This window comes from Dermacentor silvarum, chromosome 11 (genome assembly GCF_013339745.2).
Source record: "Dermacentor silvarum isolate Dsil-2018 chromosome 11, BIME_Dsil_1.4, whole genome shotgun sequence".
In the NCBI taxonomy this organism is placed as follows: Eukaryota; Metazoa; Arthropoda; class Arachnida; order Ixodida; family Ixodidae; genus Dermacentor; species Dermacentor silvarum.
In genome coordinates, this window is record NC_051164.1 from 93,235,112 (window position 1) to 93,259,152 (window position 24,041).

Here is a 24,041-nt window from a genome sequence, read left to right on the forward strand (position 1 = left end):
TAGTCTATAGTTCCTGCACATTTTTTTTTCTACTCCTGTTTTTGCAGGTGCCTGCGACCGCCTGTTCGTGGCCGAGTGGATCCAGGGCATGGAGCTCGAGGGCCACGACAACCGCGTGCTTCGCAACGCCACGCGCCGGGCCTGCCTCGAGGCGTGCGCCGCCGAGCGCTCGTTCGTCTGCCGCTCGGCCGAGTGGGACGAGCAGCGGGGCGGCGAGTGCCGCCTCAGCCGCTACGACCGATTCTCGAGGCACGTGCACTTCGGACGCTCGGCGAACCCGTCCGTCGCATACTTCGACAACACGTGCGCCTACAAGCCCGGTGAGTTGCGACAGACGACGGCGACGTGCACCGCGTCCCTGTGCTGCGTATACGATCTTTATAAAGATGCTCGAAAAGAGAAATGTTAAGTCCACCGCTATACTTAAAATATTTTCCAGACAAATAAAGTTTCTATATATGTAAGCCGAACTAGATCGATAGATTATTCTTCTTGAAGTATATTACAGTTTTTTGAAGACAAGAAGACAAGGCAGGGTTGGCGTATCTGGGATCTGGGCATCTTGTAACCGATTCCAGAGGAGAAAAAAAAAATAACGTGGTCGGTTAGGTGACTTGTAGATGTATGAACATGAAAATATTATCAAATTATTCGTTTCAATGTCGACAACACCTAGCAATAGCCAGTAACTAATCATATAATCAAAAAGGTATAATTAGCCGTAGACGGGATGGGATGTGAGTGCCTGAGCCGGTAGAGTGATAAGTATGTATAGATTACCTGATTAGCTCAAGCAGGCTACGTGAATATTGTCACCGCCCCGTTTCGAATGGAATACTAAATAAATCATCATCGTCATCATGGTCGTTTTCTTGCTTTCTACAGCTCTGTTGTCGCTACGAATGGTGTTTCTTACTAAAATTATACCAGAGGGAACACCGGTGCCGCGATTGTTCGTCTACCATGTCATATACTATAGGCGTTTCACATGGTCATTCTTGTATTTTGTCGGTTCATGTGATAATCACAAATTTGTGAAAGTTCTACCAGACGTATCTGCTTTGAAGAAGTTTTAGGCGTGAGTGGTGCTCCTCTGTGGTTATCATTATTGTTCAGATCTTTCCCTTTACATAGATAATTTCATCGTCGGAGTTAATACAACTGAAGTGATCGTTTTTCATTTCGAAGTTTTCGCATAGATATTACTGTTATGTTTTAATATTGTATAAGCAGCATCTATAAACCCAAGGTTTATGTGCCCTCCTTGCTGTAACCTCTGGTGGCAGTATTTATCAGTAAGTGAATAAATAAATAAATAAATAAATAAATAAATAAATAAATAAATAAATAAATAAATAAATAAATAAATAAATAAATAAATATGGATGGCATTGTTAGAGAGGAATTGACCAATAATTCCCACTTCTCTGTAGTCGTTCGCTCGAAACCAACTTTTGTCGACTACAGTCACGAGATGCCGGGCATTGCGCCCAGTGACGTGCATGCGGTAAACACTGCGCTGGGCAGGGTCATTAGTAACGGTGGGCGCTTCCGAACGAAGACACCATTTCTTCTAGGCTTTTACGCGATCTTTTCGGCGTTTTTTTTTTCTTTCTTTCTTTTTGCGGAGTATAACACTCGCTTTCTCGTCCTGTCAGCTAAGAGCAGAATAACGCGGAGAGACGAATAACACCGTTCATCTGTCTTCATTGGGGCAGCACTCCTCTGACGGCGCTCCGCCGGGAAACCACACTTCCTGTTCTTTTGCGTTTACACACGAGTCACCATATCCTTCCGCATGTGGAGTTCCGGGAGGGGGCTTGGCTAGATGAGCCGAAACCGCATCACGCAACCTCTTATCTCTTGCTGTTATCTTTCTTCGTAGTATTGTGAAGAGAAAAGACGCGGTTCTTAGTGAGGGGTAGGGAGGGGGGTGGAACGGGTGCGATATTCCTGTGCGAAAAGGGGAGTGGTAGACGCGAGCACTTGGCGTGCGGTCTTGTTCCGGTGATTGGAGCGCCGGCCCTCAGAGCGGACCACGGGCCAGAGTCGTCTTCGCCGCAAGCGTCCGGCATGTTTGCCTTGGGTTGTTGTTGTCCCGGATAATCGGATTTGCGGCTGGCTGCTCACGCTGCGGTCCCGAAAGTCGGTGAGAGGATAAGACCAAGTGGGGAAAGAAGGCGGTGCCCTCGCCTTTTCTGTCCATCCCTCTTGGTGCCCCAGTTCTGTGCACTGCGATGAAGTCGCGCATTGAATGTCGTCCAGGCGCGGAAGGCAGGACCAAGGTGTACCGCCGTGTAGCTCTAGCGGGCTGCTTTAGTTTCGGATTAGCCACGTGACAGTTCACGAGACATGCTCTGGTCTATCTGTGTGTTGGGCTTGTTGGTAAACCCACTTAGAAGGTATTTTAGCGTAGGCTGATGGGTACGAGAGTAAGACATTAACACGAAGGTGTCAATGCCCTCCTCTTGGCCCCTATGTAAGTCTGCGCTCACGCGATTTCCCTCCTCTGGTACCCAAGTGTTCTGTGCATTCACCCGCTAAGCCAACACCTCCTAGCCTAGGTGGTGCTGGCAAGGCCCGACAGCGCGGGATCAAATCCTGGCCGCGGCGGCCGCATTTCGATGGAGGGAAAAAGCAAAACGCACGCGTATTGTACATTGGGTGAATGGCGAAGAAACCAACGTAGTCGAAATTAATCCGGCGTTCCCCACTACGGCGTACCTCATACTCGTATCGTGGTTTTGGAATGTAAAACCACGGAATTTAGTTTTTTTTACCTATGCACTGCAGTGAAATCGGGCGCTGAACATCGCTCGGCGACCTCCGAGCGCTTGCTCACGCCAGCATTTCGACAGTGGTTGTCTGTGGTCATCGAATGTGATTTATTCATGTTTGCTTGTGTGCGCGGAAACCATGCTTGTTAATTCAGTTAGTAAGCGAATGTGTCCAAGTTTATGCAGCTGATAGAACTACTATGCTTACTCCGTATAGCTTTCTACTAATTTGCTATCGCAATCGATGCTTCGCCTTTCAGGCGAAACTGCGACTTTTTTCCCTCATCTCCTGCGCAGAAGCAGAACATATACAAATTAAAGCTAGCAGCAAACGTTTTAGAGGAGAGTAGATAACTTTGACCTGTGAATTCGCAACATCTGCGTGCTGCTTCAGTGCGTGGAAAAAAAAAAGTTGGCAAGACGTTTAAAGTGCAAAATTTCTTACTGCTAAGACGCCATAATAGAGAGAAAGAATCAAGGACAGGGAGGTGAATTACAATTTGTCCACTTTGCTATCCTACACATGGAGAGGAGGAGTGAGATAGAGAGAAAAAAAAAAGAAATTTAAGGACTAGAGTTCAGATCAATCATGCGCACCAGACAAGCCCCGGGGTGTCAAGAGCCGAGTAGTGAAGTCTGTCGCTTCATGCATTATAGAAGAGCGTGTGTGGCTTTCTGGGCTGATGAGCTGTGAAGCCAGGTTCACATTACCTTTGCTTCTGTAACTGGCCAGATCGTATTGGCGCTGCACGCTACTACCGCGCTGTCCCGTTCAACGAAGGCCCGATGCGAACTTGAAAGGAGACCGGATGTCTCCTTTCAAGCTCTGTACTATCTCCGTTTGCTTGTCCGTCGGGCTATTCTCGGTTGTCACTTGATGGCTAGTAGATTTTCGCTTCGCGGACGTTCGGGCAGTGGACTGCGGTCCTTTTCGGCGAGCGAGCACTAACTTCTTCAGGCCGCGCGCGCCAGTCGGGGTCGTATCTCTTGGGGGGCGTTGGAATTGAATTAGGGAACCCGCCCTGTGGAGCCGGACCCGTCGTCGCCGTCGCGTCTTTGTCGCTCGGCGCGGGGAGCGCCGCGGGTCCTCAAATCAAGCTGCGGTCACTGGCTGGCCCCGGGGTTGTTTGTAGTCCATCGCTCTCGACGTACGCGCCGTAGTCTTAAGGACGCCAGCCGGGGCAGGCTTGTAGCGTAGGGTCTGAATGTTTGCTTGGTCGCTCTCTGTGGTACTCTTCTTTAGTATTATGTTGAGTGAGAGAGAAAGAAAGAAAGAAGTAGGTGGGAGGTTAACCAAGTTTCAGCTTGTTTGCCTCCCTACACTGGGGAAGGGGGAAAAGGGAAGAAAACAAGAAAGTGAAGAGGAAACGCTCAAGAAGGGATGCGCACACGCAAGCATAGGCACCCGCATTGCATTGCGTAATCATCGTTAAATGGTGCGTTGAAATGTTGAATAATCTTAAGGATCTTGGGGCAAGCATAGAAAATACAACCTTCGCAGATCTCAAAGTGTCGTTTTCGTAATTTTAACGTGTATCTTTGTGCCATATTTATGCGTAGTGTTTCCCAAAATGCATTATAATGCACGTGCATCTCTGTGTTTCGTCTTTCTTGTAAGTGTTCGCTTGTATAATCTTAAAATAATTTTTTGGGTGTATCTACACAGCTGTATCATGACATTTAATGAATAATTGTTTTACCATGTTACTCTTGTGACTATGAGCAATGGTGCTGTTTATTATTATAATAACTGTTCGTGTATTTCATATGTTATGTATCTTTATATTGTTTTTGTATTTCATATATTTGTCCCCGTCTTTTGTGTTATGCTTGTTTCATGGTGTATTTCGTGTTTATGTTTTTTTTATTTCCCCCACGAATAGTCCATGCAACTGCTTAATAGGTAGTTCAAGCTAGCCGAGGTTCTTTAGTGCAACTTTTTCTTTGATGTTTTTGTTTTGTACATCTCACGAAAACAAAAAATAAATTGGAATTCAAAATGCTCGTTCACTTTTATAGCGTTAATGAAGCCAGGACAGCGAAGCCAAGAAAAGCGTAGGAAAAGTCCGCTGATATTTGTTCGATTTAAATGTAAAATTACGAACGAGGGTTAAACGAAGCGATAAGCTTCATATTGTCGTGGTACACTGAGAATGGGAGCCTTAATTGCGAGAGGTCGTTCTGTCGCACTCTATCAGCACACTCGAGAACAGGCAACGCAGACTTCTCTATTGAGCCTGCGCGCACTCTCGAGCAGATCGTCTTTGTCGTCATCACCATGGCTCGAAGCAGGGAGGGGTTAGGTCGGAAGATGGCGATCACGGTTGGTCGGAAAATGGACGCCATGCGAATTTTGAAAGAAAGCGCCTGCGAAAACGAATTGAGTACAACGCCTTCTGTTTCCGGCATACTCGGCAGCTGAGCCGCGCCATATCCTGCATTCAGGAGGAGTGGCTTTTCTGCTTAACACGGATGCGTTGGCGGGCAAGATGGCGGACCTATGCGCAACTCTGCTCCCGTAGAGAGCATATACAGTTACTCTAGGGGTAGCGGATGCCTAGCGCCCTCTCTCGGCGACCGCCCGGCGCTACGCAACTCAATGGGAACCACAGCTCGAAAAGTCAATGTTTCTCAAAAAGCGCCTTCAGCTTGGTGCTACGATTGTGGCTTGATAATATATGGTGCTAATTTAGTAATTTCTTATGATATCAACATTCGTCTAGGTCCCGAGAAGTCTGTGTAATTGAGATTTTGCTGCATAGGAAGGAAGAAAAAGTGAAGCGTTGCTTAATGGACGTGACTCCGCGCTGGTTCGGGGCAATAATTGGCAAATGTTTATTTGGTATTGCTTATGTGGTAATCTACTTATGCTCTAGAGGTTTTACAATAAAAGTAATTATTATTGAATATTAAACACTTAACTTTTGTAAATAAATATTGTACGGCTAGTGCGCGACACGGCCGAGCCACAAAGAACAGTGAAAAGAATTCGCGATGTGCTTTCTCCAGAAATCCATGCCACATTGCCGAAAACGTTATGCCACGTTATGCAATACCCATCATTTCCATCGATAACATAGCGGTTACAAAGCAAGATATCCCTTTGGGGTGGGGACAAGGCTAAACATGCAGCGCCGACCACACCGCTGCCCAATCCGAAGGGAATTTAGGAAAATGTGGCAGCCACTAACGTTCGCTCACTTCCATGACGTCACGCCGGAGGCTAACCTATTGCAGTATCTGCGTCGGGAACTATGTTCTGAACCGCGAAGGCGCACGTGAACAGCTGCAGTGCTGTTTTTTGAGCGGAGCTTCTGCTAAATTCTTAAGTTATCACCAAGTGCTGTAAACCTTTGTATGAAATTCAATGCTTTTGGGGGCCGCAGACAAAGTGAGGGGATTGCTTACAGGACACCTTGTGCCTAAAGGTTGTTTCACCTGCGTCGTGGCCATGCATTTTCTTCCCCACCTCTACCCCAACCCCAGCGGAGTTTTTCTGCTGTCGCATATATTTTCAGTCACCGTTTCAGAAAAACAAATGCGTGCATAGTGCTGCATCTGCTAATAGATAATGCGTATTTCAATGTTTTCACATAAAAGACACCTGTTTCATTTGTTTCGCACGTATATATTTAGCTTATAACGTACTTTGCCGCAAAACTCATGGTGCAATCATTAGACGCAAAGCAAATGTGTTGGCTTGGGGGTGGGTATTGTAGGCTCTTAGGCCTGTATAATTGTACATCGACTTAGTCAAATCCTACCTTCGTTTATTGCGTGGCACCAGGTGTACTCGGTTCCAGGCCGCGAAATCCATAATCATTCTTGTGTGATACGTGACGTCGTGCAGTATGGAATCAGCCGCTTTGCTCGAGGTCTCTTGGTTTGTCTGGACCAAGAAAAACACCCCTTCCGCGTCGCGCGCGGGGTCTTTTAGCGCTGCCCTCTTTCTCCATTTTTGTTTATTTTATCTCTCTAGAACACTACTTAATAACTATAGAACGTCTTCTGTAGATTAGAGGCTTGCCGCTCCCTGTTAACTCTTTTTGTTAAAGTAACGACGTATGCAGACGGCATCACACTGTATGTCCATAACAAACACATCTTTCAGCATCATTGACCAATATCTGGTGCCATACTCAATCATTCGAAAAGCCAGTACTTTTTCATAGGTTCTCCAAGCGCACGTTTCCACATCGCCTCACCCTTACAGTGCCATCCTAGAATCAAAATCTTGGGTATCGCTTTCGACGCATTTAGCGTCTGGGATGGCATGATGACCCCAGTCATAAAAAAAAAAGTATTAAAGAGCGATGTTCAGGCACCCCGAGATTTCGATTGTCCTCTTCTTGAACGACGTTGTCGACCTTGGTCCTGGGAATATTTTGGTACCTGTGCCTTGTAGCTAAGCGACTCCTTCGTGTCTCGAGGAGTTTGCAAGCAGTGCCAGCTCGTTTTTCTGAGCGGGTGGCATTGGCGCGACAGGCGGGGGCCGGCCCCGCGACCGCGGCGGCTTCTCCTTGCCTAATGTCTCGGTCACAGCGTCCATATTGTTACTGCGCACTCTAATGTGGACCCTGGTAAATGATGACACTCCCGCGCAGTCCCTTCGAAGTTATTTCCTGCCGCAGCGTTGGCTGCTATCAATGAAATGGAGTATAACCGCTGATACGCGTTTCTTGAATGACGTAGCCATCACTCAGCCGTAGCCATCACGATACCCTGTGCAGCGCTCAGGGTATCGAAAAATGTCCAAGTCGAACGCACTTTCTGTTCAAAGAAAGTCACTGTGTATCAGTGAAGTTCCTTTTCTCTCTCTCTCTCTCTCTGCACCGATCAACAAGCGCCCGCCGCGGCCGGGAGTCTAACCGCAGCTTCGTACTCAACAACATAACGCCATAGCTACAAAGCCGCCGTGCGACCGGTGAACGACACCGCGAGGGAAAGCAAGCGCTTTCAAGAGCGTACATTTCAGTGCTAAACCTCGGTATGGCGTCTGTAGGTGTGTCGAACAATGGCGCCTCACAGCTCGTCGACCGTGTGTCCGCGTAGTCACCGGCGCGAACTACCGAGTAGCGCACTGCTCGTCGCGCGAGGTGCCTGAAAGGTTCCTCCTCTCCACAAGCTCCGACGCGCGTCCATTTCTCTCCCCGTCTGAATCGCTGGCCTGTCAGATCCAGGCCCTTTTTATGTGGCACGAGAACGCGAACTGCCGAGACTACGAACGACTCGGCGCTCGCGATGGGCGGGAGAGGAACAGAGGCACCGATCGGGGCTTATTAATCATCCCGCTAGGATTCCCCGCCCTGGCATTGGGGGGCGCGAGCCGGGAGCTTAGTTCGGGAAGCCCCTCACGACAAGGTCCGGGTTAGCGCCGACAGGAGGCCTGCCTGCTCTTGACAGTGTACGCACGGGCGCTACTACTGCTCCACTGTCTGTAGCCGCTAAAACCGTACAGTGACTTAGAACCCGATCGCCAGACAATCATGGGCCGAGATCGCAGCGCTGCCGGCAATTATGAGAAAAATCGTTGCAAGAATGTAGTGTACTATTTGAGACATACGCAAAATCATGCACGTTTCCGAATCGCGTACAAGTAACCGCTTTTTATTTTTATTTTATTTTATTTATTTTATTGTTTTATTTATTTTATTTATTTTATTTATTTATTATTATTATTTATTTATTTATTTATTTATTTATTTATTTATTTATTTATTTATTTATTTATTTATTTTCATACTCTCAGGGCCCGAGAGCATTACAGAGAGGAGTGTTTTAACAATAAATTGTTAATCGCAACGTTGAAAGCGGCAGGGTCCTCAGTTGCAACGACGGAGGTGGGAAGGTGATTCCAGTCACTACTTTCTGAAAATTACTATTATCATCAGAATGCGTGTTGGGATTCGCTATAACAAAATCTATAACCTGTTCAGTCAAAAATAAAAACCAGGTTTTACAAGCCAAAACGATATGATTGTGAGGCACGCCGTAGTGGTGGACTCCGTAGTAATTTTGACCATCTGGTGTTGTTCAACGTGCACCGAAATTTAAGTAAAGTGTTTTCCCGTTTGACCTCCTTTGAAATACGGCTGCAGCGGTCGGGTTTAAACTCGCGTCATAATAAAGTTGGATGGTGTGTTATTGTAACTGTTTCCTCATAGTTTCCACTATTGTAATTTTGCTGCCTCCTGATACTGCTGTTTAGTCGGCTACTGTAATTACTCTGCTGATGCTGTATCGTTTTGCTTTGCCTGCGGGTTTACCTTTGCACTTTATCTTGACTATATTGCTTTTTAAGTTTCTGAGAGTAACTCCTTCAGAAGTCGTTGAACCGCAGTAGACCAAAAGAAATCGACTTGTTGACAATTTTTATTTACGGATAGTCTAGATGCTTTCCATGGCGATAAACGACAACTCTATCGGAATGTAAAGTAGTCTACGTGAAGCTTGTGGACATTCTATGAATTGCGTAAATTGAGTGATTGAAAACGATGACTCAAAGTTGCCTGGGACACCTTTTGCTGGTCAGTCATGATGTCATAGAAAAATCAATTCTTTCTGAAGTACGTTTAAGCGGTTTGCGAAGGTGTGGAGACATCTTGGGGACTACTTTATTTTATATGTTTTGATAAAATAAGTTTACGCAACCTATACGGACTGTCTGCAAGACTTCCGAAAGTACTTCTACTCGTCATAGATTCTTTTTTTTTCTGCTTATACGTAACCTTTAGACATCCTCTAATTATTCATATTGTCATTATCGGGACTTTACATGCATGCCGCTCTGTTTCTTAGATTTCCTTTTACCCTCTGTTAAAGGTAGATGAGTTTCATTTCCGGCCGACCTCCTTGAATATCAAATAGAGAGAGAGAGAGAGAGAGAGAGAGAGAGATAAAGGGGGTGGGGAAAGCCAGCGATGTTAACCGGAAGAGATTCTGGTTTGCTACCCTGCACTGGGGAAAATGGAAATAAAAGACAGAAAGAATAGAGGGGAGATAAAGCAAGGGCATGAAGAAAATACTGATTTCCTCTATTCCTCACCATCCTATAAAAAATAGGTGTTGTCGAAATCCATGCTATAGTGGTGGCGCCCTCTGGATAAAAGAGGCAGATATCAAACACTATGTTTTTGCGGGCTGCATGCGGCGGGAGCGATTAGATAAGCCGGGTTTAAACACATCATAGACGTAGGGCTTTGGACACAACCTGTTGATAAACACTGTTTATGTATCAAATGTACTTTGTACATTTTCTATAGAGTGCATTCTACAGACTGTCGAGGACAGCCTACGAAGTTGCGGACAGCCTACGGAATTGCGGACAGCTGATAGAAGTCGTCTGCAAGCTGTCTGCAAACTTTCCATACACTTTCCATACTTTCGTGGACACACAGCTTCGTTAGGGACGTTGGGGATGTCTAGTTAGGGAATGGCCCAACGAATTCGTCAACCGATCTAAAGACGTGATGCCGGGAACGCACAGTACTGCATAGATTGACTAAGGGAGATCACACTGCCAAATTTCAGCCGACCCGATGTCTGAAAGGCCACGCGCAGGAGTGGTGAGTGAATGGGAAAGACGGAAACGATGTAGGGCATATGGATAAGCATGCTAAAGAACTGCGGCGTGCCGTGCGTGCACCCGTTGCCGTACACTCCGTGCGACCAAATCCACGCAGCCGTAGCGCAGGCAACATTGCCTGTCGGGCTAAACGTGAAAAGAGAATTCGAAACGAAAGTACGTTCATTGCGCGGCGCCTTGAGTGAATCCGGGAAGCAGTGATCCTAATCATCATCCGCGTCACACTCGATCGTTGCATGGAAGGATTATGAGGAGTGGATTAGAGGCAGACAAGCGGGCCAGCTGCCAGCCTTCCTTCCCCGAGACGTGCCGCTGGTTCTCGTTCGTGGTTGGCTGACGTCTACGATAGCTTTCGCCTCGCTGCACGTAACTGGTGAGAAGCGCGTTTAGGTTCCGGACTCTTGTACAACGCGCCTCTGTGGCGGACAGGCGGTAAGACAGATCGGGCGGCGCGCGCGTGGAACAGTTGAACCGTGACTGCTTGTTGAACCTGCGAGTTGGCGGAGGGGAGCGTTCGCGGGATTCGTATACGTCGTCCAGCTTCGCACCGGCTCGCTTTCTGGAAGGCGTGTGAGTGATGATAATTTCACCCCATTTTATATCAGGCAAAAACCTTGGTACGTACAAGTAACACGTGCGTTTAAGAGCGACAGTCTGGGTACGCCATGATATATACGCATTAAAAGAAATTATGTGTGAGTGCGGGCGCGTCAGCGCGCGTGTGTGTATGTGTGTGTGCGTGCGTGCGTGTGTGTTGGGGGGGGGGGGGTGAGGTTTGGAAGGAAAGAAATGCGATGGCTAACTCTGTTCATGGAAGTTTATTGGTGGCCTAGTTAGGTGCATACGTATACGACCAAACAGAGGGCGAAAGAATAGATAGACGCACAGCACAAAGGTAATAGTGGATGGGACGCGAGGGCTAGGCTTACAACTAACTTTGCGTACAAAGCACCTTCCACAGTTATTCCATCCGCTGTTTCGTGGCGTTGCGGTGGACCTAATGTGTTCCTAACGTATTAGTTTCGTAGCTAATGCGGTGACGTGACGTGGCGGTGGCGAGGCGATGAGCGGTTGCTGATTAACGGCGGCAAACTATTCTGCATCTCACAAGTCGTTTGCCGCACTGCAGGACTCCGTTAGCCAATAGGAAGGCCGAATGCCCCTCGATATGTGTTCATCCGCTCCGCTGTCGTCTGATCCATTGCCACAGTAATTCGCGGTATACGACGTGCATGCGCAAATGTCCTAACATGTCACGTATCTCTGCAAAGTACGTACCAAGCAAGAAATGAATCTCTCTACTCAGCCAATAATCAGACAGTTACCCTTGGAACTATAATCTGCTACATAAGGTGTGTATACGCTGCGTGTACACCTACCTCCTACCTTCGGGAGTGCTGCAAACGACTTGTGAGATGGAGTACACGATGGCCAGCTTCATTTGTGTCAGGTCGTGCTCAGCAGGAGCAGAAGCTCGTTGACACGTCATGAACTCCTCACGTCACCACCTGACCCGGCTGTACATTGCGACAAACAGGCCAACAATGACAACCGACCACATAGACAAAGAAGTGACCCTCTTATCGGAGCATCAGCTAGCCCGTTTCAGGCACGACGCCCGGGCTCAGACAGCCCGAATTATTAGAGAGAGCGCAGCAACGAATAACGTCGTTTTTAAACGTGACCAGTTCAAACCGCGCAACAAGTGCGCTTCCGCGTAGGCCGACGTGGGAGTAGGAGGCGTGTTGGATCACGCGAACCGGGAGCGGACATCACGTGGTACCATACAACGCCCTCGCCCGGGTGCAGCGGTCGAATGCCAGAGTGCGATCCCATTACAGAATTGACAGCTGTGTCACAAAGGGCCGCGATAGCAACACAGCAATGCAGCGGCTTCCGCGTAGGCCGTAAGTAGACGTGAAGGGACTCGTAGGAGGCGCGTGGAAACGGTGGTGTTGTGAGAAGCGTTGGAGCGCGCGTGCGAAGGGACACACCACGCTGCACTGCCGACCGAGAGCGTGCGTTGGAAAATGTGGCCCGACTATTACTAACATGAACAAGCGTGGTGTGAGCGCGTGGTACCTGAATGATGCAGACAACGCTGTCAAAACGCTGGCAGCAAGCAGCGCGAAGGTACCGGTCTATCGTCAACGGCAGCGTGCATAAAGGTCAGAGCCGAACGGTGCGGCGAGCGACAGCGCGGTTGTTGGCAGAGGAAAAGTGCCCCCCCCCGCTCCCTCCGGCGCTGGCTTCCCGCTTCCTTGCTGCTGGGAGAGATAAGAGACCGTGCGGTCGAGCCAGCGTGGTACCATACAACGCTCTCGCCCGGGTGCAGCGGTTCGAATGCCACACTGCGATCCCATTACAGAGTTGACAGCTGCTTAGCAATTTAAATAATAATAATAATAATAATAATAATAATAATAATAATAATAATAATAATAATAATAATAATAAAAGCGAGACACAAAGATATTCGCCTCAGTATGGCTCAAAATTCGCGTCACTGCACCCGTGATCGACAGCATCCATTCCTATATTCCGCGTCGCGCTCATCGATGCCGGCTTTGATCTCTGCACGCGGACTCGCCCGCGGGCGTTCGTGGTCGGTTCCCGGCTATGCTTTATACAGTATAGCGCGCTATAACGCGATGGAAGCTTACTTACCCTCTCACCCCCGCCAAACCCGCCGCCAGAGGACGTCTTAAAGAGTTTTCCGAGCCAGCCACTGGGGCGGAAATGAAGCGCGTCTTCCACGCGTAACGCAACCAACGCGGCAGCGCCTTAAGTGAATCCGGGAAGCAGTGATCCTAAACAAATGGGAGCGCGTGCGCGCGCGTGCGAAACCGCGTATATGTATGTGGCTGCGCTCTGCGCAGAAGAAGAGCTGCGCGACACTCGTGATTTATGTAGTGGGAGTGAGTAAAGTATGTACGCGACGACGCCGTTGCATGTGCTACGTGCGCGGACGAAGTGCCTTCCGCTTCCACGCCGAGCTCATCCATCTTGCAGCATTATCAATGTCAGCGGGTGGGTTGCGCGGGCCTCTTTCATTTTCTTTCCCTATAGCCGCGGCCGTAAGGCCTAGTTTCTTCGGTCTATTTCTATCTTTCTATCTCTCTCCTGTACTGTTGTTATCGTTCGAAAGACAGGATAGATGTGGTTCCAAGCATGTGGCATATATGAAGCCGGTACAAAACTGCCACTACGGAAGCGTGCAGGTTATACTTTACCTCAATTCAGGTGAAGCGTGCTCTGAAAACGCGCCGATAAATCTGCCTTGCGCAGGTAAGCATCCGCGTAAACATGCCGAAGGGGAAAAGAACGTAGATACATGCTTTCATCCTTCGACCACCAAACACTGCGGTTCCTGTCAACGGGTGGGCAAATGCTCGGCGTCGGAAGTACCGTGAAGGCGCGAGCATAAGCAGCTGCTTCTTCGTTGTTTGTTAGTTTTTCTTTCAAAATGCACTTTCCTTCCCTCCTTCTTTTCTTTCTTTTTTTATTTCCTTTTGTAAGTTTGAAGGAATTCTATTCGCACTTCTTAGATGTATGAAAATCCGGTATTGGTGCAAGGTGTTTTGGTGAGATGAGGTTCCTTCCTACACGCGCTGCAAGTTTAGAAGATTGAAAGCACGTCGTCTTGGCGGCGGGGGCGGGGGGGGGGGGGGGGGGGGGAGGGGCGTATTTGCTGCTGGAAGGTTGCGCAAGAAAGGCTTATTTCTTTGAGGAGTATCGCTGTGTTACACAATCACATTATTATGAAGTATTCGGGCGACAACTTTTAACATTTTGGTGAAGCAGTCATGGAAAAAGAGTCCGGCTCCCGGAAACTATCTTTTTCTTTTGTGCTCTTAAGCTTGCCTTTCTTTGATTAAGATGGTAAACATATTCTCAAACTTCACCCTACGCTACATTTTGTAAACACCTCTGATTGAAAAGAAACGAAACTCTAAGCAACACGTTTAGTCCGTACACTTACGTTTAGAAGTGTTCGTAAGAGCAAATCGCAGCCAATTGTGATGCTGGATGTATCATTACTGAAGGCAACCAGCCAATGGAAAACAACATATATTAAAGAAAAGCGTTGGAAAATCGGCTCCCCCCTTTCTTTTTGCAGGCACGGGTCCAGAACGGCATTTCCCCTGCACTTTTGTTGACTTCAGCGTATGTTTATTCCATGTGGAATAGTTAAATTGTATATCGAGTCCTTCGGTTCTCTTCACTCATCTTGCCTTCAAATTTTTTGTATAACTTTGAGCTTGTAAAGTAGCGACTACAGACACCGAGAGCTTTAAGCTGTTTTCCCCCCAAGGTCAGAACACACCGGAGAGAGTTCCAAAGCCTTTGATTTAATACGTCTCCGCAGAGACGTGTGAAAATGGCCTGATAATAACGGATATATAAAGAACGCAACGTTTGCTTTTGCCGTTCCTCCTCGACACTGCGTTTCCTCTAAACATGTAAGGACGGCGCCAATAGCAATGCCCTCCCTGTTCCTCCTGTCTCACTTTTTCTTGTTTCCGGTGTGCTTTTGGGGCAACGTTTCAAAGTGGACGACTGAAAAAAAAAAAAAAGTGCGAAAAAGTAAAGGAGATGCGCTAACAATCGCAGCTTTTCCGTGTGCCACAAGGTTTTTAGTGCTCGCATGCGTGCGTGAGATCTCACTGGGGGGTAATTTATGGTCATGAACAATCCCCCAATGGTTACGGCCGTTGGCTGCTGTTCCTGATATGACGTCATTGACGGCGGCAAAAGAAAAAGGGCCTCGCAATCCGCAGGAGAGAGCGAGCGACCTTTTATACTAAATTACGGGCTCCCTGCCGTATGCAGCGAAGTAATACGCGCCTCTGGCATATTCGTGACGATGGTGTCTACAGATCAGAAATGTTTTCTTACAGCGTTCAAGAAATGTTGCGGTGTCCATTTAATCCACCCTGTATTGCTACATCCGTGTGTTCCAATGTCACATGAATTGAAATTCACCTGGAATTTTTGATGAAAGATCCAACGGCACTACGATATACCGGTGCAGTCGTCCTGAAATTTCAGCTTTTTCTTTAAAAAATAAAAAGAAAAAAAGAAAAAAAAGGAAAAGAAAGGAAAGAAAACAACATCAATTGAACGCATACGAAACCAAAGTAAACGTCCGCTTATCTTTCCTGCATTCGTGTCACGATGAACGCTTCTCTCTAGCATTTCCTGAACGTGAAAGCCAAGACTCGCTTCAGGCCGTGGCCACCCAAATGCGTTTTGCAATGGCATGAAAAAAAAAAAAAAAACAATCGGGCTTCCCGATTCAGTTATAAGAAAAAGATAAAAGAAGAGGGGGGGGGGGGGAGGGGTTGCCATGTGGTTCGTTTCACATATTTCTTCTCTGCGTTTTATACATCTGCGTCACAAACGCGAATCGCCTCTTTGCAAAAGCATCATGAAAGTATGGGACAAACGTTGGCAAAAATGTGAAGAACGGGTTTAAAAAGAGAAACGAAATGACACGCCACTGCAGCACGCACAAGGCAAGCCTGTTCTTTCTGCCAAGGCCCATTCACGTACAGGGAGAACGCCATAAATCACCCCCCAAAGCGCCTTTTGTTGCCTCGGCTCTTTTCTCTCTTCGTGGAACGGCGAAATGGTTTGATGTAGAAAGCGTGTCATCACCGACGGATATCTTTATTCCTGATGTTTCTCAAGCCGCGCCACTTTATTGGCCTCTTTCGTCTTCCTCTCTCGCTGTCTTTGCCCTCTCTCGTCACTTCGTCTGCGCTCGAATACGAGACGAGAAGCTCTACAGAGAGCGTGCCATCTGCATTCTGCCCAAAAATAGGCAACTCCTGTTTGCCATATCCGTGCACTGCGGCCAATGCTACGGGCCGCATTAACTTTACACATACCAGCAAAATTTTGCGATTTTGTCGTGAGATGCCCGATTTTTCGAGCTTGTTGAGGATTGTCGTATTGGAACCTATTATTGTGCGAGTTTTCATCTGTAAGTAGATTAAGAGGCACTAGAGAGAACAAAAATAATTTGGGATGTTTTAGTAAATTACGCTTATAAAATACCAAAAAATGTCACTCTTAACGCGCTAGGAGTCATAATAAGCCAGAAAGGACGCAGGTACGAAAGACCGGCAGCGACGCCGCCAGGAGGTTTCCGCACCAGCTCTTTGTGACGTCATGATTTTTTATGGCATCTGCTAGGGGCCTAGCTCATTTTTTTTTGTTTACCGGCAAATATGGACTACACTGTACTCTTAAAGATCTAAAGAGCACATTTATCAGGTTTCCGGACCATTCACAGAGCCAGTACGGCCCAAATACGAAAAGATACTTCGACAGCAGTGACGTCACACTGACCGCGGTTTCGGCGGGAAATTAAAAAAAAAGTGAAACTTTGGCGTTAATTTTCCCCGTCTAATAATTTCCCTCTCACCAACAACATTAACAAAGATGAATGTTTGAAAGCAAGAGATCGTTATTTCTCCACTGTTCAACACTAATCCCCTCGTTTGCGAAACCGGCTGTATTGAGGGATAACGGAAGGATTAGCACTGGGCAAGGCCTCCTCGCTTCTGTAGATGACGTTGTAGCTCGAAGTACGGAGTAGGGCTTGACAAGAATGGATTACACAGAGCGCTTGACATTCAGCTGAACACTTAGTGTATAGCCAAGTGACAAATGCACACAAAGCGGAACGCGCCAGAACGAAAACGGAAAGAAAACATTTGAACTTTCACAACATAATGCGCAAACTCGTGGGCTTAAGTACGATTCGGATGCGCACTTTCTCTAACACACGTGGCCGTCAGTGGCCCACGATTGGCGGACGAGACCTGTATAGCTATCGCGGCTACTGCACGGAGTTGGTGACACTGGGTGTATCTGTGAGTGTTCGCTGGTTTCCCCTTTGAGCCGTTCCGAGTCTTCTGCGCCTCAGTGATTGTTACGCGGCCGGAGTATGCAATAGAATGCGTGGAAAATGCGTTACTTGTCCCGAATTCTTTTGTACGCCGCCGTCGCGCTAGATACGCTCGCGCGTTTTGTCGATGAATAGCGCTGTTCGAGCCGACGTTAAGAAAACCGCGGAGGCGAGCCGCGCGATGCGCTGAATCCTTCCGCTGCGCTTTCTAGTGCACTCTTTTTTCTCTCTCTCTCTCTCTCGTTGGGATTGAATTGAAGAACGAAATCTCTGCGCGGTCGTTGTGATGAAAAGCACGGGCGCAGGGAAAGCGTGAATTCGCGGCACTGAATTCTCGGTAGCGTTGGTAAAGTCATTCGAAATCTCTTCTTCGCCGTATATATATATATATATATATATATATATATATATATATATATATATATATATATATATCTTTGTCGTTGTTTCCAGCTGTTGCGCATCAGACACGGGCCAGCGGCTGCATTTCGAACCGACCAGCACTGTTCCTTCCGGTTTTGTCTGCGGTTTGCAGGCGTGTACACTGACCCGTTTCCCTCTGATTCAGGCCACATATTTCACTACACTAGTCCTTGGTTATCCACTTTTTCCTTTTGCTTTGCCAGACAGCGAGCTTCGTTCTTTCTTTCGTTCTTTCTTTCTTTCCTTTTTTTATTTCTTAACGTGGCACATTAACTTGATTGCTTGGATAACTAGTTACGTGACCGGTTTAAGTCGTTAAAGGTTTGCTACTTTGCTACTGTAATCGATGGTTCACAGGTCGACTGATTTGTCGGCTGAATGATGGCTTCATTAAATTATTGGCCCTCTCGCTAGATTTCCGCTCTATAACAGAACGAATGAAATTGATACTGGTCGTCTAGCTGATTGATTAGCTGGCAGGCTGGAGGAATAAATTAATAATAAAAAAACGATTGACTGCCCAAACGGTTTACTGTCTAAAGAGGCGCATGAATGCTCGATTCTCTGGAAAGTTAATCGAAGCTAGCGCAAAGAATGAATGTACGGGTGATTAACTGGCCGGCTGGTCGAATGTCTGTAGGACCACATGAAATCACGATTTGAGGAGGTGTTAGTTCGCCGACCAATTCGCCAGACTGGTAAATGAACGAAATAATGATTTATCTTCGAAATAGTTTTTTTTTCAGCGCAAGAGGCTGATTCTTTGCGATAGAAATACTAATTGACTGATTAACAGATTTATTGTTTGGTTGATTGATTGGCAGTGGTAAGCTCCCAGTCAGTATTTGGTAATATCTGCCGTATGCACTCCAACTAAATTTTATTCTTATGTAAATTTTGTAAATGATTGTAAAGTGTACAATCATTGCATTCTACCGGTGCTAACATATGGGGCAGAAACTTGGAGCTTAACAAAGAAGCTCGAGAACAAGTTCAGGTCCGCACAAACAGCGATGGAACGAAAAATGTTAGGCCTTACGTTAAGAGACCGGAAGAGAACGGTGGGGATCAGAAAGCAAATGGGGATAGCCGATATTCTAATTGACATTAAGGGGGAAAAATGGAGCTGGGCAGACCATGTAATGCGTAGGATGGATACCCAGTGGACCTTTAGGGTTACAGAATGGATACCAATAGAAGAAAAGCGCAGTCGCGGACGGCAGAAAACTAGGTGGGGCGATGAAGTTTGGAAATTTGCCGGCGCAAGTTGGAATCAGCTAGCGCAAGACAGGGGTAATTGGAGATCGCCTTCGTCTTTCAGTGGACATAAAAATAGGCTGGTGATGATGATGATGATGATGATGATGATGATGATTGGCCTGCTGGAGGAAAGAATGAATGAACGGACGAATTGGTCAGTTCCCTAGCCAGTTGGTTGAACGTCTCCAGGAACATAATAAAGCTTGATTGAATTTGAAGCTTGAAGTTTATTCAATACTTAGTGGCATTATGGCAATCTTACCTAGTGGTTAAATTGCCACTAGGTGGTAGTGGCAATCACTAGTGGCAACTATTAGTGGTAGTGGCAACCACTAGTGGTAGTGGCAATCTTACCTAACAATCTTACCAGCTAGGTAAGATTGAGTCGATTGATTGATTGATTGATTCTGACTGACTCTGTCGCAGTGAGCGGCGGCCACACGGCGGAGATCTTGCTGCTGGGTAACGTGGAGCATCCGTACAGCCTGGTCGAATACCGTGGGCTGTCGGTCAGCGAGTGTGGCGAGTCGTGCCTTCGCAACGCTCTCTTCCCGTGCCGTTCGTTCCTGTTCGGCCGGAGCGCGCAGCAGCAGACCTACTGCGGGCTCACGCACCAGAACCGAGCCGGCCTGCTGCAGAACCCGGGAAGCTTCGAGCCGTCGCACAGCCTCAACTACTACGAGATCGCCAGGAACCTCGACGGTGAGCCGCGCGGGCAGCACGTGGAGACGGTCATATTGCGCAGCAGGCCAAAACTTACGCCAGCGCTGAATGCGCGCACACTTAATCATTCGTACTTGTGAATCATTTAATCAATTGTACGTATGACACGAATGCACAGCACTTGCGTTTAGAGAAATTCTGTTGCGGCTTCATTGAAATACTGCAAGAGGTCAAGGTTTAGCTTGCGAAACACTCGGTGACGGAATTTGACGGAGTCAGAATATGCCGTGGAACGCCTTGCTCTTTAAGTTAACAGTTTTGCGTACAATATTTTTGGATTGCGAGATAATATATTGTAAACGTAGTATAAGCTAGTTTTTACACCATTCGGAAGTACTAGAGGTCTGGTTTCTTTTACTCATGGACTCGATCGAACGCAGTTCGAACGCGATCATGGCTGGCTGTTCAAACACCGCGCCATCAACTTTCACCGCCGTAGCAGTACAAACTCTTAGTTGACCTTCAACGTGGAACCGGTATAAGGCAACGTGGCAAACAAAAATTACGAATTGCCGGTTGGAAAAAAATAAGTGTTTGTAAATTGGCCTATTCGAAGGTGGCACGCAAGGTAACGTTTATTTTATGATAATTGTTCATACGTTTCAATGCAATGTCGGCGCTCCGATACACGTTTCGTTTCATTTACGTTTGATATCGACCGTTGCAGAATTTTCTTTAACCATTTCGCTGCAATAATTAATAGTTAAGAGGCGATAAAGGGCCTATCTCTAATCCGAGACGGTCGTCGTATAGAAGCGTGCGTTATGTGGCCGCCAACTTCGAAGGCTGTGCAGGCGTGTACGGTCTTCGTGTCCTCTCGCAGCGTGCGACGACGAGGACGTCAAGTTCGAGCTCGTGTCCGGACGCTACATGACGGACCGGCCTCTGCGCACGTCTCAGGTGTCGTCGGCGCACGAGTGCCTGGCGCTGTGTCGCGGCGACGCCAAGTGCCGCTCGGTGTCGTACGACTACCGGCGCCGCATGTGCCACGCCCACTCGGACACGCTGCGCACGGGCATCGACACGAACGTCAAGCGCAACCCGCAGATGAACTACTTCGAGAAGGTTTGCATCTCCGGTAAGCACGCGCTTGGCGCCGACGGTGTGATCACTTCTTTGTCCGTGAGAGTTGCACCAGGAGAACCGGGTGTAAGGTTATGCGGTGCTGTAGGAGGGCGTAAAGCAACTACAGAATCGGACAAGCGGCTGTCGCCTGAACTGATGTTTGCAGTGCTACTGTGCTCTGCAGTGATTGTATGCGGTGACAGTGAGCGACTGTGATTGGAAATCTGTGCTCCCTTTCTTTCTCTATCCCTTCTTTCCTACCACTTTACCTCCCCTTCCCTCTCTCCCCAGCGTAGGGTAGCAAACCGGACCTCCCCCCCCCCTTCGGTTAAGCTCCGTGCATTTCCCCTTTCTTCTCTCTCTGTCTCTTTATTGCTTGGAAACATATAAATAAATTGCATGAACAGAAGGGAAACAGGCTAGCTGTGGCCTCTTGAGAGTGACACCACACTATCCCGCTTCGAGAGAAGGAAATAAAGGGAAGGTATATCAGAACGAATCGGATCACATCACCCAGCAGACCTTGATGTTAAAGTGCGCGGAGTTGTGAAGTCGCTGTATTTCTGTAGATAGACCCAAGGCCTCATAATTTTTCTTGACATTCTTCACTACTCCAATGGGGAGAATAACGCCAGCTAGGGTTCCCAATGTTCTACACAGTTCTTGAACTCTTGCTTCGACCTATTAGTTCTTTGATTTGCGAAGCATTTGATTTATTGATTAATTTATTGACATCTTAATTGATTAATTGATTGAGTCGCTGGCGAATTGATTCATGTTGCGGCTCACTGTCAAATTCATTACCTGCATCATTGACGTACTCGCCGAATGATTGATTGATCGTTCACTGCAGCTGGCAGCGTGTGCGACAAGCACTGGGCGTTCGAACGCGTGCCGGGCAAGGAGCTGGTGATGGGCGGAAGCTCGGGGTCGTCGTCCAAGGTCAGCGTGGAGGCCAACACCCGCGAGGAGTGCCAAGCGGCGTGCCTGGCTCACCGCGACTTCGTGTGCCACTCGGCCGAGTTCAACTACCAGCTGAGCGAGTGCCGCCTCAGTCCGCAGTCGCGCTTCACGGGCACCTCTGGCGAGGCGAAGCTGGAGGGCTCAAAGTTTGTCGTCGACTACTTCGAGAACAACTGCGTCCGAGGTAAGAGCGAAGAAAGGAGAGAGCGAGGGGGTTTGGATGAGGTTAACGAAAGGCCTTCAAGTGATAGTATACGTCGCGTCATTCCCATGCCAAGGATGCAGGAAAGCAATGGGCAATGTTATATTTATAGCAGTTGATTTCCGCCTCATGAAAGTTTCGGCTAACATAAATTCCAAGATTTGCGTTGTATCTGCATATAATGTTTGTTTGTTTTATTTTTAAACTGAAAACAAGAACAGTTTGTGATGAATTGTGTTCCTGCACATGGTTACTGGCTTGCGACTGCCGTTACAGCGCTTTGAGCTGGCATCCGCGACCAGGGGCCATATTCTGAAACGATCCACTTCGGCGATATTATCGCCTTGGCCAACGGCGCGCGCTGATTGTCTGTTTTAGCAAATTTGGATGAGCTGATTGGCTGGTTGAGCACGACGTCGTTCAATTTTGCTCAAACAGCCAATCAGCGCGCACCTGACGGCGATATTGTCGCCTAGGCAATACTATCGGCGTAGTGGATCGTTTCAGAATACGGCCTCAGGTGAATCTGCTTCGTGCGCTAACGATATAGAGGTATGAAAACACGTATTATAGTATCTTCGGCGTGCTATTATAGGCGCGAATGAGTGGCGTATGGTAAGGGGCAGAGGAAGACATTAAGATCACACCTCGTTAAAAGTGCACACGTATCGAGAATGGCCGTTGTTTCTTTTTCCTTTTTTTCTTTTCTTTTGATGTTATGCATATTCTTGTGTCGACAACTCCTTGATAAAATCGCTCATGAACTAAGGCGCTGTATGGTCTGTTTATCGTTGACATCGCTTAGTTGTCGCTTTCCTGATATTCTTTCATGTAGACTTGAGTGCATATAAATAGTAGGCCGATTTGAGAGTCAAGCGGTTCGTGGTGAATTCGTGTGCGTCTCAATTATTTGTGCCTGTACGTCCTCTTCGTCGTGTTGCACGGTTTAATATTGAAGTAAAAAAAAAAAAAAGGTTCCAAGCGTTGTGCTATAGTTACGTCGTAGTCTTCGCGGATACCATGCCGCCTGCGTTAGGAGCTATAGGAAGCGTCGTGGAAAGAGGGATGGTGGCGAGGAGGCAACGCTGACGTTCTGCGCGTGTCTCTCGCAAACTTCGTCGCAGAGGTGCGAGGTTTCTGCAGCACGAAGAAATACCGGGACCAGGAGCTGGTGCTCGCGGACCTGGTCATCGGCACCATGTCGCAGGAGGACTGCCTGCAGCGGTGCCTCAACAGCGTCGACTTCGTCTGCCGCTCGTTCAGCTTCGAGCGCGACACGCAGACCTGCTTCCTCAGCCACCACACGCGCAAGTCGGCGCCCAAGGGTGCCACGCTGCGATTGCCCGGCACCGACCTCGTCGAGCTCGGGGCTTGCTTCGACGGTGAGTCTTACGGCGGTGTGACTATATGCGTCTGCCGGATAAATGCCTGCTTCTCCCGTAACTCATTTACGAGCTTATATGGCAGAAATCCGAGCTGGTTGGATTTCTGATAACTGATGCATTTCCGGCGCTTCGGAAGAAACAGAAGAAAATGTGAGAGTAAACGTAACCAGGACAGGGAGAACGCTGATCTTCAACTGATTTTAATGCCGGAACAGAGACCGACATGACACGCGGTAGCAGACGGAAGGACTAGAATGGTGGCGCATGCGTCAAGCCAGTGGTGACCGATGTGTATCGCGCAAGTTTCGACGCAGATAGTCACACTCTTTCATTGTCAGTGAGGTATATAGGAGCAGTGCTAATACATTTATCGGACTGTTTCTTCTTTCTTTTTTGATGTTGTAGGCCTCAAAAGTCAATCTGCATTCTTCGTCTTTGTATACTTTGCCATAGCACGTGTGTTGTGAAACAAAGGTCTGCATTGCATCACTTGAAGCAGCCTGCTAAGCGGCCGGATCCCGCTAATGCCCGTACCTGGGCACGATGCTCCCTCAGTCTGTCGTTGTCGCAACGCCCAGTCTCGCCGACGTAGCATTCGCCACACGACTGTGGGACGCTGCACACAACCCCTGTAGTACACGCAATGAAAATGGTGGCGCTGCATTTTTGAGACGTAAGGACCTTCGTGCTTTTTTTTTTTTTTTTGAGACCCCTCTTTTACAAGACACCTCGCCCCAAT

General features: G+C 47.8%; 1 protein-coding gene across 1 annotated transcript in view; it reads left to right on the top strand.

The window, feature by feature from the left end:
- LOC119432742 (uncharacterized) overlaps positions 1 to 24,041 on the top strand; it is a 142,743-nt gene that overhangs the window by 44,787 nt on the left and 73,915 nt on the right. Inside the window, 5 exon segments of the mRNA XM_049658565.1 lie at positions 48 to 320; positions 19,391 to 19,666; positions 20,511 to 20,765; positions 21,606 to 21,899; positions 23,042 to 23,299. Of these exon segments, the coding sequence (XP_049514522.1) occupies positions 48 to 320; positions 19,391 to 19,666; positions 20,511 to 20,765; positions 21,606 to 21,899; positions 23,042 to 23,299 (1,356 nt within the window).